The sequence below is a fragment of the Haematobia irritans genome, chromosome 4 (genome assembly GCF_050003625.1).
Source record: "Haematobia irritans isolate KBUSLIRL chromosome 4, ASM5000362v1, whole genome shotgun sequence".
Lineage (NCBI taxonomy): Eukaryota > Metazoa > Arthropoda > Insecta > Diptera > Muscidae > Haematobia > Haematobia irritans.
Genome location: NC_134400.1, coordinates 130,188,412 through 130,207,889, shown reverse-complemented (window position 1 = coordinate 130,207,889; position 19,478 = coordinate 130,188,412). Strand labels below are relative to the sequence as shown.

Sequence of the window (19,478 nt, the reverse complement as noted above, 5' to 3'; positions counted from 1 at the left end):
TAAAATTTTTGCAGAAGTTCCTGTAAAAATAATATTTTGGCAAAATTTTCTATAGAAATAAAATTTTAACAGAATTTTCTATAGAAAAAAATTTTTGACAAAATTTTGTATAGAAACAAAATTTTTTCAAAATTTTGGCAAAATTTTCTATACAAATTAAATTTTGACAATGTTTTCCATAGAAATAAAATGTTCACAACATTTTCTATAGAAATAAAATTTTGACAAAATTTTCTATAGAAATAAAATTTTGACAAAATTTTCTATAGAAATAAAATTCTGACAAAATTTTCTATAGACATAAAATTTTGTCAAAATTTTCTATAGAAATAAAATGTTGACAAAATTTTCCACAGAAATAAATTTTTTACAGAATTTCTTATAAAAATAAAATTTTGACAGAATTTCCTATAGAAATAACATTTTGACAAAATTGTCGGTAGAAATGAATTTTTAACAACATTTTGCTACAGAAATAACATTTTGACAAAATTTTCTATAGAAATAAAATGTTGACAAAATTTTTTGTAGAAATAAAATTTTGACAAAATTTTCTATTGAAATAAAATTTTAACAAAATTTTCTATCAAAAATAAAATTTTGACAAAATTTTCTATAGAAATAAAATTTTAACAAAATTTTCTATAGAAATAAAATTTTGACAAAATTGTCTATAGAAGTACAATTTTGACAAAATTATCTATAGAAACAAAATTTTAACAAAATTTTCCATAGAAATAAAATTTTGACAAAATTGTCTATAGAAATACAATTTTGACAAATTATCTATAGATATGAAATTTTGACAAAATTTTCTACAGAAATAAAATTTTTACAAAATTTTCTGTAGAAATACAATTTTGACAGAATTTTCTATAAAAATAAAATTTTGACAACATGTTCTATAGAAATAAAATTTTAACAGAATTTTCTATAGCAAAAACATTTTGACAAAATTTTGACAAAATTTCCTATAGAAATAACATTTTGACAAAATTTTCTACAGAAATAAAATTTGTACAAAATTTTCTGTAGAAATACAATTTTGACAGAATTTCCTATAAAAATAAAATTTTGACAACATTTTCTATAGAAATAAAATTTTAACAGAATTTTCTATAGCAAAAACATTTTGACAAAATTTTGTATAGAAATAAAATTTTGACAAAATTTCCTATAGAAATAACATTTTGACAAAATTTTCTACAGAAATAAAATTTCTTATAAAAATAAAATTTTGACAGAATTTCCTATAGAAATAACATTTTGACAAAATTGTCGGTAGAAATGAATTTTTAACAACATTTTGCTACAGAAATAACATTTTGACAAAATTTTCTATAGAAATAAAATGTTGACAAAATTTTTTGTAGAAATAAAATTTTGACAAAATTTTCTATTGAAATAAAATTTTGACAACATTTTCTATTAAAAATAAAATTTTGACAAAATTTTCTATAGAAATAAAATTTTAACAAAATTTTCTATAGAAATAAAATTTTGACAAAATTGTCTATAGAAGTACAATTTTGACAAAATTATCTATAGAAATAAAATTTTAACAAAATTTTCCATAGAAATAAAATTTTGACAAAATTGTCTATAGAAATACAATTTTGACAAAATTATCTATAGAAATGAAATTTTGACAAAATTTTCTACAGAAATAAAATTTTTACAAAATTTTCTGTAGAAATACAATTTTGACAGAATTTTCTATAAAAATAAAATTTTGACAACATGTTCTATAGAAATAAAATTTTAACAGAATTTTCTATAGCAAAAACATTTTGACAAAATTTTGTATAGAAATAAAATTTTGACAAAATTTCCTATAGAAATAACATTTTGACAAAATTTTCTACAGAAATAAAATTTGTACAAAATTTTCTGTAGAAATACAATTTTGACAGAATTTCCTATAAAAATAAAATTTTGACAAAATGTTCTATAGAAATAAAATTTTAACAGAATTTTCTATAGAAATAAAATGTTGACAAAATTTTCGATAGAAATAAAATGTTGACAAAATTTTCTATAGAAATAAAATGTTGACAAAATTTTCTATAGAAATAAAATTTTGACAAAATTTTCTATAAAATTAAAATTTGTCAAAATTTTCTATAGAAATAAAATTTTGTCAAAATTTTCTATAGAAATAAATTTTTGACAAAATTTTCTATAGAAATCTATTTTTGACAGAATTTCCTATAAAAATAAAATTTTGAAAGAATTTTGTATAGAAATAAAAATTTTTAACAAAATTTTGCTACAGAAATAACATTTTGAAAAAAATTTCTATAGAAATAAAATGTTGACAAAAATTTCCTATAGAAATAAAATTTTGACAAAATTTTCTATTGAAATAAAATTTTGACAAAAATTTCTATAAAAATAAAATTTTGACAAAATTTTCTATAGAAATAAAATGTTGACAAAATTTTCGATAGAAATAAAATGTCGACAAAATTTTCTATAGAAATAAAATCTTAACAAAATTTTCTATAGAAATACAATTTTGACAAAATTGTCTACAGAAATACAATTCTGACAAAATTTTCTATAGAAATAATTTTTTTACAGAATTTCCTATAAAAATAAAATTTTGAAAGAATTTTCTATAGAAATAAAATTTTGTCAAAATTGTCGGTAGAAATGAATTTTTAACAAAATTTTGCAACAGAAATAACATTTTCTATAGAAATAAAATTTTGTACAAATTTTCTATTGAACTAAAATTGTGACAAAATTTTCTATAGAAATACAATTTTGACAAAATTATCTATAGAAATACTATTTTGACAAAACTTTCTACAAAAATAAAATTTTTACAAAATTTTTTGTAGAAATAAAATTTTGACAGAATTTTCTATAGAAAAAAAATGTTGACAAAATTTTGTATAGAAATAACATTTTTACAAAATTTCCTATAGAAATAAAATGTTGACAAAATTTTCTATAAAAATTAAATTTTGATACAATTTTTTATAGAAATAAAATGTTGACAAAATTTTCTATAGAAATAAAATTATGACAAAATGTTCTATTGAAATAAAATTTTGACAAAATTTTCTATAGAAATAAAATAAAATAAAAAAATGTTGACAACATTTTCTATAGAAATAAAATTTTGACAAAATTTTCTATAGAAATAAAATTTTGACAAAATTGTCTATAGAAATGCAATTTTGACAAAATTATCTATAGAAAAAAAAATTTACAAAATTTTGTATAGAAACAAAATTTTTACAAAATTTTCTATAGAAATAAAAATTTGGACAAAATTTTGTATAGAAACAAAATTTTACAAAATTTTCTATAGAAATAAAATTTTAACAGAATTTTCTATAGAAAAAAATTTTTGACAAAATTTTGTATAGAAACAAAATTTTTACAAAATTTTCTATAGAACTAAAATGTTTGTTGTTTTGATCTCAGCTTTAAAACCATTTTGTTTGTTGTCCTCTGTTGGTTAAGCTACAAGAGTAGCTTAACAAACAGAGTAAAATAATGTTTGTCAAATTTATTTGGGTAAAGCCCTATAGACTGCAAGATGGTTGGATGGACGCACGTTTCGGAATTACCACATTTATCATCAGCATCCTCTACTTGCAGCAAAACTATCAACCAATTATCAGAATAAATTCAAGCATTTCGCTAAACCCAAAGTGAACCACACTTGAACCTTCCGAAAAAATGGTTTATGATAGCCGGCTTATGCCGAAATAAATTCATACAAACAAAGTTGAAATCAAAACAACAAACGAATGCTTAGGTGTACCAATTTAGAAGTCCACCCCGCCCGAATTTCTATTTAAGTTAATTTAAACATGAGCTAACCGATGGACTTTTTTTCTGTGTTGTATGAGTGAATTTGTACTTTATTTGCTGTGATATTTGAATTTCCTAATATTTGAATTTCGTAGTTCTGTCTATCTTGGAATCTTCCTAAGCGTCTCATACATAGTGGTTATTTAATTATTCAATTAAGGAAAAGAATTCAATTACCGGACCAAGCACGTGCTAACATTTCCATAAGCATAATATCTAATCTAGATATTCGGTGAAGACGTGTGTGCCAGTGTATTTATGTGAATGTGTGTATGCCTCGAAGTCTACAAGTTGGAGCTGTAACAAATTTTACAATGCCAAAGATGTATGTATGTATGCAAATATAAGGACATATACTTCGTAAGCTGGAATCAGCAACACAAAATGACTTTGTAAAATTATTTTAAATGTCCTTGTAATTATCTACTCCTCGAGGGCCTTGGTTCAGCAACAGTTAATTAGATTAAATACTTTCCTTGTAAAGGGTGATTCTTTTGAGGTTAGGATTTTCATGCATTAGTATTTGACAGATCACGTGGGATTTCAGACATGGTGTCAAAGAGAAAGATGCTCAGTATGCTTTGACATTTCATCATGAATAGACTTACTAACGAGCCACAACGTCGAATTTTCAGTGAATGGGCCCTAGAAAAGTTGGCAGAAAATCCGCTTTTTTATCGACAAATTTTGTTCAGCGATGAGGCTCATTTCTGGTTGAATGGCTACGTAAATAAGCAAAATTGCCGCATTTGGAGTGAAGAGCAACCAGAAGCCGTTCAAGAACTGCCCATGCATCCCGAAAAATGCACTGTTTGGTGTGGTTTGTACGCTGGTGGAATCATTGGACCGTATTTTTTCAAAGATGCTGTTGGACGCAACGTTACGGTGAATGGCGATCGCTATCGTTCGATGCTAACAAACTTTTTGTTGCCAAAAATGGAAGAACTGAACTTGGTTGACATGTGGTTTCAACAAGATGGCGCTACATGCCACACAGCTCGCGATTCTATGGCCATTTTGAGGGAAAACTTCGGAGAACAATTCATCTCAAGAAATGGACCGGTAAGTTGGCCACCAAGATCATGCGATTTGACGCCTTTAGACTATTTTTTGTGGGGATACGTCAAGTCTAAAGTCTACAGAAATAAGCCAGTACCTATTCCAGCTTTGGAAGACAACATTTCCGAAGAAATTCGGGCTATTCCGGCCGAAATGCTCGAAAAAGTTGCCCAAAATTGGACTTTCCGAATGGACCACCTAAGACGCAGCCGCGGTCAACATTTAAATGAAATTATCTTCAAAAAGTAAATGTCATGGACCAATCTAACGTTTCAAATAAAGAACCGATGAGATTTTGCAAATTTTATGCGTTTTTTTTTTTTAAAAGTTATCAAGCTCTTAACAAATCACCCTTTATTTGTGTGAGATGTTTGTATTTGCTCGTTGAATGTAACTAAATCATGACTGATTTGTTATTCAATGCCACATCCCACATTTGTCAGGGTGTTTGTATTGCGAAATCCCACATTTGTCAGGGTGTTTGTATTGCGAAATAGGTTCAGCCAAGGGATGGCTACTTCAGAAGCAAAGAGAATGGGTTGAAGTGTAGGATTTTGTTATAATATACAAAAAATATGAAACTGACAGAAATTATGCTATGACAAAATATGGACCGATATGAACCATACACTGTAAAAAATATCCTGTCCAGTTCCAAAGAGTTTATCTTTACACTAATAATTTTGGTATTAATACGAGCCAAAGTTTTACAAATTCACGACGATCGGATAAAAATTGTGGTATCTAGATGTTCAAGAATTCAAACGGGGGATCGGTCTATATGGGTGCCACACCAAAATATAGTCGGCCTATATGGGGTCTATATAAAAACATAAACCGATACACACAATATTTGTGGACCTAAAGAATTTTTAGATTTCCAAATTTCAGGCAAATCGCATGAAAATTGAGGTGTATAGGTTCTCCAGATCCCAAATCGGAGGATTGGTTTATATGGTGGCTATATGAAATCCTGGACTGGTATACACCATATTCGGCATATTCCTTTGTGGACCAATAGTATTCCCAGATTTAACATTTCAAGCAAATCGGATAAAAATTGCGGTGTTGAGAAGCCCAAGAAATCAAATCTGTAGATCGGTCTATATGGGAGCTATACCAAAACGTGGAACTATACACATCATATTTGCCCCCAACTAAAATACTTTTACATTTTCAATTTCAGCCAAATCGTATAAAAATTGGGGTATCTAGGCGCTCAAGAAATCAAATCGGGAAATCGATCTATATGGGGGATATACCAAAACATGAACACCACACTTCGTAGTGGACCTAAAATATGTCTAGATTTTGAATTTCATGCAAATTGGTCGAAAATTGGGATGTCTAGACACTCAAGAAGTAAAATCGGGAGATCGATCTATATGGGGGCTATATCAAAGCCTGGACTGATGCATACCATATTCGGCTCACTTCTTTGTGGACCTAAAAATTGCGGTGTATAGGTGCTCAAGACCCAAAATCGGTGGATCGTTTTATAAGGGAGCTATATCAAAACCGATATAGTCCATCTTCGAACTTGACCTGCGTGTAGGCAAAAGACGAATCGGCACCAAATTTTAGGACGATAGAAGGCTGTAGGGTGTTACAACAGACAGAAAGACAGACGGGCATACTTATATCGTCTTAACATAGGGAGCCACCGTGGTGCAATGGTTAGCATGCCCGCCTTGCATACACAAGGTCGTGGGTTTGATTCCTGCTTCGACCGAACACCAAAAAGTTTTTCAGCGGTGGATTATCCCACCTCAGTAATGCTGGTGACATTTCTGAGGGTTTCAAAACTTCTCTAAGTGGTTTCACTGCAATGTGGAACGCCGTTCGGACTCGGCTATAAAAAGGAGGTCCCTTGTCATTGAGCTTAACATGGGAACGGGCAGCACTCAGTGATAAGAGAGAAGTTCACCAATGTGGTATCACAATGGACTGAATAGTCTAAGTGAGCCTGATACATCGGGCTGCCACCTAACCTAACCTAACCATCGTCTTAACAGGTTGGCTGACAAGTCCCCGGTCTGACACATAGATGGCGTAGCTAGTATTAAATGCATATTATTTTTATATAGTACCAACCTTCAAATGATTCGTGTCAAAATTTGACGTCTGTAATGCGCTTTACAGACTATCAGTTATTCCGGACGGAATGTCGGTGTTTGTAAAGAATCTTAGAGTGTGTCGGATCGATGCGACATGTCGGCGATGACTAAATAATCGGTAAATGTGTTATCGATCCCATAAACATGCAGCAGTATCGATTATGCCTTCGGACTTAACTTATAATGTGCACAATATATGGGATATGTTCGACACGAGCACTGTCGTCCGGAATAACTGATAGTCTGTAAAGAGCATAAGTCAATTAGTTTGTGAGATAGAGCGTCTTTTGTGAAGCAACTTTTGTTATTGTGAAATACTGTTTTCTGAAGAGAAAAATACGGTGGAAGCAAAAACTTGGCTTGATAATGAGTTTCCGGACTCTGCCCCAGGGAAATCAATAATAATTAATTGGAATGCAAAATTCAAGCGTGGTGAAATGAGCACGGAAGACGGTGAACGCAGTGGACGCCCGAGGTGGTTACCGACGAAAACATCAAAAAAATCCACAAAATGATTTTGAATGGCCGTAAAATGAAGTTGATTGAGATAGCAGAGACCTTAAAGATATCAAAGCAACGTGTTGGTCATATCATTCATCAATATTTGGATATGCGGAAGCTCTGTGCAAAATGGGTGCCACGCGAGCTCACATTTGACCAAAAACAACAACGTGTTGATGATTCTGAGCGGTGTTTGCAGCTGTTAACTCGTAATACACCCAAATTTTTCCGTCGATATGTGACAATGGATGAAACATGGCTCCATCACTATACTCCTGAGTCCAATCGACAGTCGGCTGAGTGGACAGCGAATGGTGAACCGTCTCCGAAGCGTAGAAAGACTCAAAAGTCCGCTGGCAAAGTAATGGCCTCTGTTTTTTGGGATGCGCATGGAATAATTTTTATCGATTATCTTGAGAAGGGAAAAACCATCAACAGTGGCTATTATATGGCGTTATTGGAGCGTTTGAAGGTCAAAATCGCGGTAAAACGGCCCCATATGATGAAGAAAAAAGTGTTGTTCCACCAAGACCACGCACCGTGCCACAAGTTATTGAGAACGATGGCAAAAAGTCATGAATTGGGCTTCGAATTGCTTACCCACCCACCGCATTCTCCAGATCTGGCCCCCAGCGACTTTTTTTTGTTCTCAGACCTCAAAAGGATGCTCGCAGGGAAAAAAATTTGGCTGCAATGAAGAGGTGATCGCCGAAACTGAGGCCTATTTTGAGGCAAAACCGAAGGAGTACTACCAAAATGGTATCAAAAAATTGGAAGGTCGTTATAATCGTTGTATCGCTCTTGAAGGGAACTATGTTGAATAATAAAAACGAATTTTGACAAAAAAATGTGGTTTTCTTTGTTAGACCGGGGACTTATCAGCCAACCTGTTATATATGTATATCGATAGTCTGGAATCGATATTTCGATTTGTTACAAACGGAATGGTAAACATATTCAACATTTTGGGATCCAATTTTGCTTCAAATTTTTTTTCATTAAATTTAGGACACAAATTTTGTAAATTTGCGTCCCTCCGTTAAAGTCCCATGTCTTTGAGCTAAGGCAAATTTTCCTTAAAATTTTTGATTTCAAGAAATTGTCCTTCAATTAACTGAAATATTGAAACTTAAGATTTAAGATAAAACGCTTCAAATATAGGCTTAAACTTATTTTGAGGATTTAGCGTCTTTGGTTTAAAGTTTTTTTTGGAATTAAGAAAATATTTTTTTCTTTGAAGTATTCGTTATAATTTGGATTTTTAAAGTGGCATTTGTTTGTACGTGGGTATCTTCATTAATAAACCGCGAAAAGAGAATGAAAATTTGATAAATGAGATCTGTATCCTAATTTTAATTTTATTGCACCTAAATTTAAAGCCAGATAGGTCGCTAATAAATTTATTTATTTTTTTTAAAAGAAGCCGCATCATTGGCTTCAAAATCAAAACCAAAATCCTTAAACGAAAGCCAAAATCTTCGTATCCAAGTACCCATGCACTAACTACATCAATTTTCCTCTATCAGCTAAGATTTTTGCGTAGACCTTCATGTGTGCCATTTGGTAAAACAAAAGACTTTCCTTTACATATAATTCATTACAACCAAAATACAATTAACAATATCCCAAATCGTTCTATTTCACCATTTTATGCTTCCATTTAGTATATTTGTCTTTCTGACCTTCGACATTTAAGTCACTAAGGGCAAATACCATAAAGAAAACATTTGGGACGCATTCTTCCATTTGTTTGTGAATGATTTCGATATCATTATCTTTTTTCCATTTTCCACAAGTAAAATTGCATAGATTATATTTCATCAATGAAGTGGAAAGTGTCATAGAAATCCGATAGAAATAAACAAATTCTTGAGGGAGAGCTCATAAAATATGTGATACCTTTTAAGTCTGCACGTGTAAATTATGGCTTTGAACAAGGCTGATGTTGATAGCAAGGCACACTACACATTTATCTTTAAAAGCAAACAAAACAAGTATATACAGCAGTAAGTTCGGCCGAGCTGAATCTTATATACCCACTACCATGAATCATATACGAGGGCAGTTCGGAAACTTCTTAGTCTAGCACAAAAAGCGCGGTATAAACAGAAAAAAGTTAAGTGTTTTGGAAACTTCCATCTCTGTTATGAACAAATGTTAAATTTTGATTCGATCTGGCAACTCCTTCATATAGAAACAGGTGTTCAAAAAAGACGCATCCGCAATTTTTTACACACAGAAAAAAAAGTGTCTCGTAAATTTAAGAAAATTTTTACATTAATTTATTACAAGAATTTTCCAGAATTTTAGTTCATTTTTCGCATCTTCAACGAAAATTAACTACTCGGAAGGAAATTTTACAAATTCTAAGTAGCAATCGTTTAGTTCATGGCCTACAAAATACGATGGAAATTTCCTTAAAAAATTGCTTAACTGGTAGTTAAAAATTCGTTTATCATGCTATAAAACTACTTGTGAAATGTAAAGTATTTTGTAAATAATAAGTGCAATTTACTATAAGATTTTTTTGTATGAGAAAATATTTTTTTACGAAAAATGAACTTGAAAGTGGATAGCAATTTCTTACTGACAATTCCTATAGTTAATAATTGTTGGTATAAAATTACCCAATGAAATATTTTTAGTTCACATGTAATTAAATTTATAGACATTTTCGTCAAAAATGGTAGATAACATTTCATGAAAATTTTGCATCGTTCATAAAATGGTGTGCCTTTACGAATATTATTCTTAGAGTAAATTGTCAGCAGATGCGATGAACTAATGCATAGTACAGACATCTTTATCGGCATAGTGGAATGTGATTAATGTAAAGATGATGTTACTTGAGTTTTGTTGTGTATACATGAGCGTGGGGTTGTTTGTTATTTTTGTGCATTTAGTGGTTTGTGTGTGTGTGTGTTTGTTATTCGCGGATGGTTTATTTGGCTGGATGAGGTGTTGTTTTCAATAAAGGCACATGTGTTTTTGTTGTTGTAGGAATGTTTTGGCTTTGCTTGGTTTTGTTTGGCATGCTTCAGTTGTATAGTTGGCGTTGGCGTGGGCTGTTGCATCTTTTAAGTAGGTATGCAACAAGGGAATATAAAGGCATGGAATATTTTGGATTTTTGAGACATATATTGGTGTTTGTTTATTAAACCTTTTAAATGAAAGTTATTAATATTTTATCGGTAGTTTAGAAAAAAGTTATTACGAATATTTAGGAAAATATGTTGAAATTGAAAGTGTATTGAAATTTTTATTATTCTATGTAAAAAATTAATATCCAATTCCAGATGAATTTGGAAAATTTTTGTTATATCTCAGCGTATAGTTTATTCATAAATTGGTAAGTATTTTTTTAAAATGACTTTCTTTTAAAAAGAATATTTTTTATGTATATTATTATTTGTTAATTAATTTTTTTGGAAACCAGTTTAATGTTTTTCTTTGTTGTAAAAGCAATATTTAATTTCAGAGCAACTCCAGATGGATTCGAACAAATAAAAAATAGAGAATTGGTAAGTTTTCTTTTAAAAATTGGCTTTATTTTAACTAGAATATTTACGTTTTTGTGACCTTTTTATCATCAAAATTACAGGTTTTTAATGCCTTATTTTAGTATCTCTTTAATCAAATTTTTTGGAAACCAATGTAATATTTTTAATGTAAAAACAAATATTTAATTTCAGAATAACCCCTTAAACATTTGGACAAATTTTTAGTACTCCTTTGCCTGTAATTTAATAGTGAATTGGTAAGGATTCTTTAACTTTCTTTTAGCCCTGGACAGTCATCCTTATTTTTTGTACATTAACGTCAGCCTTCATTTTGACTACGGCTCATTTCAAGACGCTAAAATTTTCATCGTGAGCGAAAAAGTGAGCCAAACTTGAGTTTATTTTCTTATTCAATTTGGTTCATAAAACGGTCGAATTAGTATAACTTAAATTCACCATTTCCCAATAGACTAAAATGCATTTTAAATCGAAAATGAAATTACGTGTCGTCATTTTGACGAATGATGACTGTCTCGGGTTATCAAGAATATTTGGTTTTTAATGCATATTATTATTTTTTTTTGTCATTAGATTTTTTGAAAACTTATTTAATAATTTTATTTAATATTTAATTTCAGAGTAACCCAAATAAATTTGGACAACTTTTTATATTTCCCCTCAGCGTACAATTTAATAGAGAATTGGTAAATTTTATATTAAAACTTTGGCTTTCTTTCAACTAGAATATTTATTTTATTATATCCTTCACATCGATAACAACACAGTTCTATGAGTTTATTTAGAATACTTCATTATTTCTCTAATTGTTTCAGGTACAAATTTTATGAGATACGTTTTCCAAAGAAAAGTTGAATTCTTTACACCATTTGATAAAATGCCCCAAATATGGTAAGTTACAAGCTAAAATGAAGAATTAAAAATTATATTTCATTACATGGTGTTAATTTTTAACAATTTTCATTTTTGTTTCCATTTTTTCCAGCAAGATATGTGAAAAAAACTACCTACGATGAATAAAAAAAGGATAAGTCAAAATGTCCAAACAGCGGGTTCAAATGAACTACTCTCTGTTCCAGGTGGTCATAATTTTTATTCACAAAAAACATTGTATTAAGAACTTTCATCATAAGTTTTTATAATAAAGTACTTTTGGTTAAAGAAAGTTTAATTTTAATGTATGAAAATTTTCATAATAGTAAAACAGTTTGTTGTTCCTTCAATTATTTAATTTCTCTGTACTGTGGAATGATTGATTTAAAAATAGGTTAGTCGTCGACATTTTAAAGAGACTGTTAACCAATTTTTATTATCGGGTTTCCCACAAAATAAGCAAGTAAACCAAAATAATACTGACTTTTTAACTTGGTAGGGGTATATAAATCTTATGGTGTTGTAAAAATGAACTAAAATACAATGTTATAGATGAACTAAAATTTAAGAGAATTATAAACTAGACAAGTTGAAAAAAATCTTAAGGGCTAAATCATGGTCAATATTACTACAGTTTAGTTCATTTTGCAATGGAAAAGGGTTCACTGTTTTTTCAGTGCAATGGAAAAATTAGAAATGTATGCTGTCATTAAATATTTACATAAAAAAGTGCTCCTTTTTATGCAACAGTAAAAAATTGGGTTGCTGAATTTAAACGTTGTCGTACAAGCATTGAAGATTAGCCACGTAGTGGACGTCCAAAAACAGCAACAACAACGGAAAGTCTAGCCAAAGTGCATGATATGGTATTAAATGATCGACGAATAAAAGTGCGCGAAATTGCTAATATCATGGGCATCTCAAATGATCGAGTCCATTTAATTTTGCATGAAGAACTACAGATGAAAAAGCTTTCTGCAAGATGGGTACCGCATTTGTTAACAGTCGATCAAAAACGCATAAGAATGAACATTTCTCAAGCTTGTTTGGATCGTTTTAAGCGAAATAAAATGCATTTGAAGCGTCATTTCATAACTGTTGATGAGACATGGATCCACCACTATACTCCAGAGACAAAAGAACTATCCAAAAAATGGACTGAAGCTGGAGGAAGTGCCCCAAAGAAGGCAAAAACAATGCAATCGACTGGTAAGGTTATGGCAACGGTTTTTTGGGACTTCAAAGGTATTTTATTGATTGACTATCTGCAAAAGGGTAAAACAATAAATTCAGAGTACTATTGCAACCTTTTGGATCAATTAAATGTACAAATTCGACGTCCTGGCTTACAAAAAAAAAAAAGAAAAAAAAAATCATCAACACAACGCACCAGCGCACAAGAGTGTTTTAACAATGGTTAAAATCAACGAATTAAAGTACGAGTTGCTTGACCACCAACCTTATTCTTCTGATTTAGCTCCCAGTGACTTTTACTTGCTCCCAAATCTAAAAAAATGCCTTGTAAACCACTATTTTGAAGACCTTGAGGAAAACTATTTTAATCAAGTGGGAATTGCTAGAAAAGCGTTGGACTAAGTGTATTGAAGTTTCAGGAGATTATATTGAAAAATAAAAATATTTTTGAAAAACTAACTATTCTATTTCATTGATAGGCTAAGAAGTTTCCGAACCTCCCTCGTATATTATATATAGCCCCCAAATAAACCGATCCTCGATTACAGAAAAATCACGATTGCCACTCGAGCCAAATATAATCTACCAAAATTTTATTGCCATAGAAAATTTTGTCAAAATTTTATATTTCTATAAAAATGTTGCCAAAATTTTAGAAAATTTTGTCAATATTTCATGTCTTTACGAAATTTTGTCAAAATATATTTTCTATACAAAATTTTGTCAAAATTATATAGCTATAGAAAATTTTGTCAGAATTTTATTTCTGTTGAAAATTTTGTCAAGATGTTTTATGAAGCATTTCATAGTTGGAGAGGAATATTTTGCAAAATCGTCCTATACATCAAAAATTCTACCAATCTACCAAACAGTAAAAAATCTGTCATTTTTGGTAGACTCGTGTTCATAATTGTATATATCCCCCATATAAAGCGACTCCCATATTTCAATTCTGGCTCTATAATTACCGCACAAAAGTTCATATCGGTTCGTAATTATTTCTTCCCTATAACATATATACCGGTCAATAACTGAATATGTACGATTTAATCGACCTTTCTTTTGTCTACTATATATCCCGCATGGACTAACTTACAATTTAGAAGATGATGTTAAGAAGTTTTAAGATGCCTTAATTTAGTTGTGGATGACCGTATTTAGTAGAAGTTTCTACGCAATCCGGTGGAGGGAACATAACAGGTTGGCTGATAAGTCCCCGGTCTGACACATAGATGGCGTCGCTAGTATATGAAATTTGGTACATGATGTTGGTATATGGTCCCATGCAAAAATTGGTCCACATCGGTCCATAATTATATATAGCCCCCATATAAACCGGTCCCCAGATTTTGCTTGCGGAGCCTCTAAGAGAAGCATATTTCATCCGATCTGGCTGAAATTTGGTAAATGGTGTTGATATGTGTTCTCTAACAACCATGCAAAAATTGGTCCACATCGGTCTATAATTATATATATAGCCCCATATAAACCGATCCCCATATTTGGCTTGCGGAGCCTAATAGTGAAGCAAATTTCATCCGATCCGACTGAAATGTGGTACATGATGTTGGTATATGGTATCTAACAACCATGCAAAAATTGGTCCACATCGGTCCAGTATTATATATACCCCCCATATAAACCGATCCTCAGATTTGACATCCGGAGCCTCTTGAAGGAGCAAAATTCATCCGATCCGGGTGAAATTTGGTACATTTCGCTAGTGTATGGCCGATAACAACCATGCCAAAATTGGTCCGTATCGATCTATATTATATATAGCCCCCCAAATAAACGGATCCCCAATTACAGCAATATCACGATTGTCACTCGAGCCAAAAATAATCTACCATTCAACATTTTATGTCTTTACGAAATTTTGTCAAAATATAATTTCTATACAAAATTTTGTCAAAATTTTATTTCTATAGAAAATTTTGTCACAATTTTATTTCTGTAGAAAATTTTTTCAAAATGTTTTATGAAGCATTTCATAGTTGCATAGGAATATTTTGCAAAATCGTCTAAAACATCAAAAATTCTACCAATCTACCAAACAGTAAAAAATCTGCCATTTTTGGTAGACTCGTGTTCATAATTGTATATATCCCCCATATAAAGCGACCCCCATATTTCAATTCTGGCTCTATAATTACCGCAAAAAGTTCATATCGGTTCGTGATTATTTCTTCCCTATATATACAGGTCAAGAACTGAATATTTACGTATTTAATAGACCTTTCTTTTGTCTGTTATATATTCCGCATGGACTAACTTACAATTTAGAAGATGATGTTAAGAAGTTTTAAGATGCCTTGCCATCGGACGCAACCCAAGTAATTTAATTGTGGATGACCGTCTTTAGTAGAAGTTTCTACGCAATCCATGGTGGAGGGTACATAAGATTTGGCCTGGCCGAACTTACGGCCATATATACTTGTTTTTCTTAAAACTTCACACTTTTTCCATCAGTTAGAATTCATTTTCACACGGTGTTTTAAATCAAAATTGAAAATGAGCTCTAATTTTATATTGGGATGGATTTTCATGTTTCAGCTACATTTTGTTGTGGCTAACTTTCATACAGCTCATATTCGCCCCACATTTGTGCCCCTGTTTCATTTGGTTTTTGAGGCTTATTTTCATGGGGTCGATTTTCATACCGCCCAATTTTTTTTCGTCTAAAATTTCGTTCGGAAGAAAAGAATTTTTTCTTCGGTCGAAAGGTTGGCATTTTTGAATAAACTCTACTATGGATAGATGGTGAATTGTAAATACGTTAAAAGACGCGACGGCGTTAGATTTAATAGCATGGCTTATATACACTCAAAGAAAACTTACATTCCTCCGGAACGCTTGTCAATTTCCATATCTGGCAAGTTTCATCAAATATTAATCCTTTAGCAAAAAAAAGAACATTATATATCCAGTGGCTACTTACCTGCTATAATCGCTCCCGATGATAACCAAATCAAAGCTGTTACTGCTGCTGTCTGTGGAAATTTGTTACAAATCACTTTCTTTTCATTCCATGCTTCACCCAATTTATAGACATAGACAATGTTATCACTTTGTCCCACTGCTAATTTCGTAGAATCAGGACTAAATGCCAAACCTCGTATGACATAGGATTGTTTACCGTTGGCAGGATTAGAGGGTTTTGTGGAGAATTTATCACGCCTTTCACCTCCATCATCGTACAAGAGAATGTGACGGTCTGCTGTGGCTATAGCCAACTTTTTGTGATTTGGTGACCAGGCAAGTCCAGCAATACGATTGATGTGGTCCTTTTGAAATATGGTGACAGAAAATAATAGAGTAAATAAATTCACTACATTCGATAGATATTGCAATCACCTGGCCTTCCAGTATGGTTTTCAAATATTTCAATTGCATTTCAATGCTTTAGTTCAGAGATTGCACACAATTTTTTACTGCTAATTCATCTAAATATTTGGGTTGTTCTGTTTAGTTTTTTCCCCCTTTTGAAAACATCGTCAAGGGTTGGCATAGCAACCCATTAACCAACCCCCTATTATGACACTAACTCTACGCAAGCATTTAGTGAAAGCAGTGTATGGGTGGACAGGTGAGTGAAGTTGTACTCATGAAACTATGACCATAATCTGATGTCTGTCACTTCATTCAATTTCAATGAGTTCTCAAGTACTTCTGTTCATTTACATTCCTTTGAAATATACGCACTGGTAAACATCAGCACTCACTTAAATTTTTAGCTCATCAAAGGCCATTGAAAAACTTGTACAAGTGAGAAAAATTGTTAGTTAAACACTTGTAGTCTTTAAATGCTTCAAATATTTTCCGGGAACATATTTTGCAAATTTTTAGTTTTAATTTGTGGTTTGTATATAAAATGTGGTGTGTACGAAAAATTTCTTCTGCTTTAAGACCTGTATTAAGTTCGCATTATTACGTTACAACAGCCATTTTGCAATTGTTTCTTTGGATTTCTTACCAAGTAATAATAAAATTTGCCAAAATAGAACGTTATACTGCTTTTGCAGATTTTTTTGATTTTTCGAACTAAAATTAATGTGGTATACGATATACTCGGTGGACGAATGCATACCTCTACTCCTCGACATGGACAATTCAACAATGCCGAAGGAATTGTAGATGACTGCATGGCGCGGGGTGTCCGTTTCGAGATACCTGGAAACTTTTGGGTATTTTGTTTAATCGTCTTTCGCTAGGGAGCCACCGTGGTGCAATGTTTAGCATGCCCGCCATGCATACACAAAGTCGTGGATGCGATTCCTGCTTCGACCTAACACCAAAAAGTTTTTTTTTTCCAGCGGTGGATTATCCCTGGTGATATTTCTGAGTGTTTCAAAGCTTCTCTAAGTGGTTTCACTGCAATGTGGAATGCCGTTCGGACTCGGCTATAAAAAGGAGGTCCCATGCCATTGAGCTTAACATGGAATCGGGCAGCTCTCAGTGATAAGAGAGTAGTTCACAATGGACTGAATAGTCTAGGTTAGGTTAAGTCTAAGTGAGCCTGATACATCGGACTGCCACCTAACCTATCGTCTTTCGCTAAGGTGTCACTAATATCTTAAGCGGCGCTTTGAATATGGACCCCATGAAAATTAGCCCCAAAAATTTATGTGGAAAATAACAACACCAAAGTTTTATAGAAAAACATATATATGGGAGCTATATCTAAATCTAAACCGATTTCAATCAAATTTGGCACACATGACTATACTACTAATTGTACTCCTAGTGCAAAATTTCAATCAAATTGGGCCAAAACTCTGGCTTCTGGGGCCATATAAGTCCATATCGGGCGAAAAATATATATGGAAGCTATATCTAAATCTGAACCGATTTCAATCAAATTTGGCACACATGACTATACTACCAATTTTACTCCTTGTGCAAAATTTCAAGTTAATCGGGATAAAACTCTGGCTGCTGTGTCCATATTAGTGCATATCGGGCGAAAGATATATATGGGAGCTATATCTAAATCTGAACCGATTTCTTCCAAAATCAATAGGGTTCTATTTTGACCCAAATTAGGAACATGTGCCAAATTTGAAGGCGATTGGACTTAAATTGCGACCTAGACTTTGATCACAAAAATGTGTTCACAGACAGACGGACGGACGGACGGACAGACGGACATGGTTATATCGACTCAGGGACCCACCCTGAGCATTATGGCCAAAGACACCATGTGTCTATCTCGTCTCCTTCTGGGTGTTACAAACATATGCACTAACTTATAATACCCTGTTCCACAGTGTGGCGCAGGGTTTAATAAAATAGTTAATAATTTGATATTATCTATTAATACAATTATTTTTCGAGCTTTATGGACAGATATAGATTAAGGAACATGGTTAATAGAGCCATTGAAAAGAAAACGCCAGATGCAAATCTATACACGCCTGGGCTGTACATGTTTCGGTTCGGGCGAATGAACCTTTCCACAGCCTTTAGTATAGATCTGGCTGGGAGAGATTAGACAGATCTATACTAAAGGCTGTGGAAAGGTTCATTCGCCCGAACCGAAACATGTACAGTCCAGGCGTGTATAGATTTGTATCTGGCGTTTTCTTTTCAATGGCTCTATTAACCATGTTCCTTAATCTATACCTGTCCATAAAGCTCGAAAAATAATTGTATAATTAGATATAATGCATTTGGACGTCAATTGCCTGTTTCGGTATCAGGCTGACATGAAATATAAAATAGTTAATATTTTCCTAAAATGGCAGAAGTTTGCTTAAATTGAGTTCATAAGTCTGTCAAATGAGAAATTTTACTAAAATTGTACCTGTCATGAACTTCGTATAGCGCTAAAGACATTTTAAACAATTTTTAAATTCAATTTTTTCTTTCAAGATATGAAGTTTTCTTAAACACGAGAAAAACTTAATTATTTTTAATAAATTTTCTTCAGTTTGACAAAAAGTATTAACTTATTTGTAACATGTTGATATTAGAAAACTATTTTAGTTAAAATTTTCTAAAATAAACCTACATTTTCTTCCACGATGGGTTCCCTTTTTTTTGGGTGTAGGATGAGGGGTATATTAACTTTGTCATTCCATTTGTAACACATCGAAATATTGCTCTAAGACCCCATAAAGTATATATTCTGGGTCGTGGTGAAATTCCGAGTCGATCTAAGCATGTCCGTCCATCCGTCTGTTGACATCACGCTAACTTCCGAACGAAACAAGTTATCGACTTGAAACTTGTCACAAGTAGTTGTTATTAATGTAGGTCTCATGGTATTACGTATAGCCCCCATATAAACGGACCCCCAGATTTGGCTTGCGGAGCCTCTAAGAGACGCATATTTCATCCGGTCTGGCTGATATTTGGTACATGATGTTGGTATATGGTCTCT

At 31.9% G+C, this 19,478-nt stretch overlaps 2 protein-coding genes and 1 long non-coding RNA gene across 3 annotated transcripts in view; 2 read left to right on the top strand and 1 right to left on the bottom strand.

The window, feature by feature from the left end:
- The window catches only part of Oseg2 (intraflagellar transport protein Oseg2), a 37,242-nt gene extending 20,655 nt beyond the window's left edge, over positions 1–16,587 (bottom strand). The window contains exons 1-2 of the mRNA XM_075305745.1: positions 16,451–16,587; positions 16,035–16,380 (exon numbers count right to left, since the gene is read on the bottom strand). Coding sequence (XP_075161860.1) covers positions 16,035–16,380; positions 16,451–16,489 — 385 coding nt within the window. The 5' untranslated portion in view covers positions 16,490–16,587. The remainder of the gene's footprint in view (positions 1–16,034; positions 16,381–16,450) is intronic.
- Positions 1–19,478, top strand: part of dpr20 (defective proboscis extension response 20) — a 376,137-nt gene that overhangs the window by 24,350 nt on the left and 332,309 nt on the right. The window lies entirely within an intron of this gene.
- LOC142234581 (uncharacterized) lies at positions 11,200–12,097 on the top strand. The gene is made up of 4 exons (XR_012721653.1): positions 11,200–11,265; positions 11,647–11,712; positions 11,842–11,917; positions 12,012–12,097. It is a non-coding gene; the product is annotated as an uncharacterized LOC142234581 (long non-coding RNA).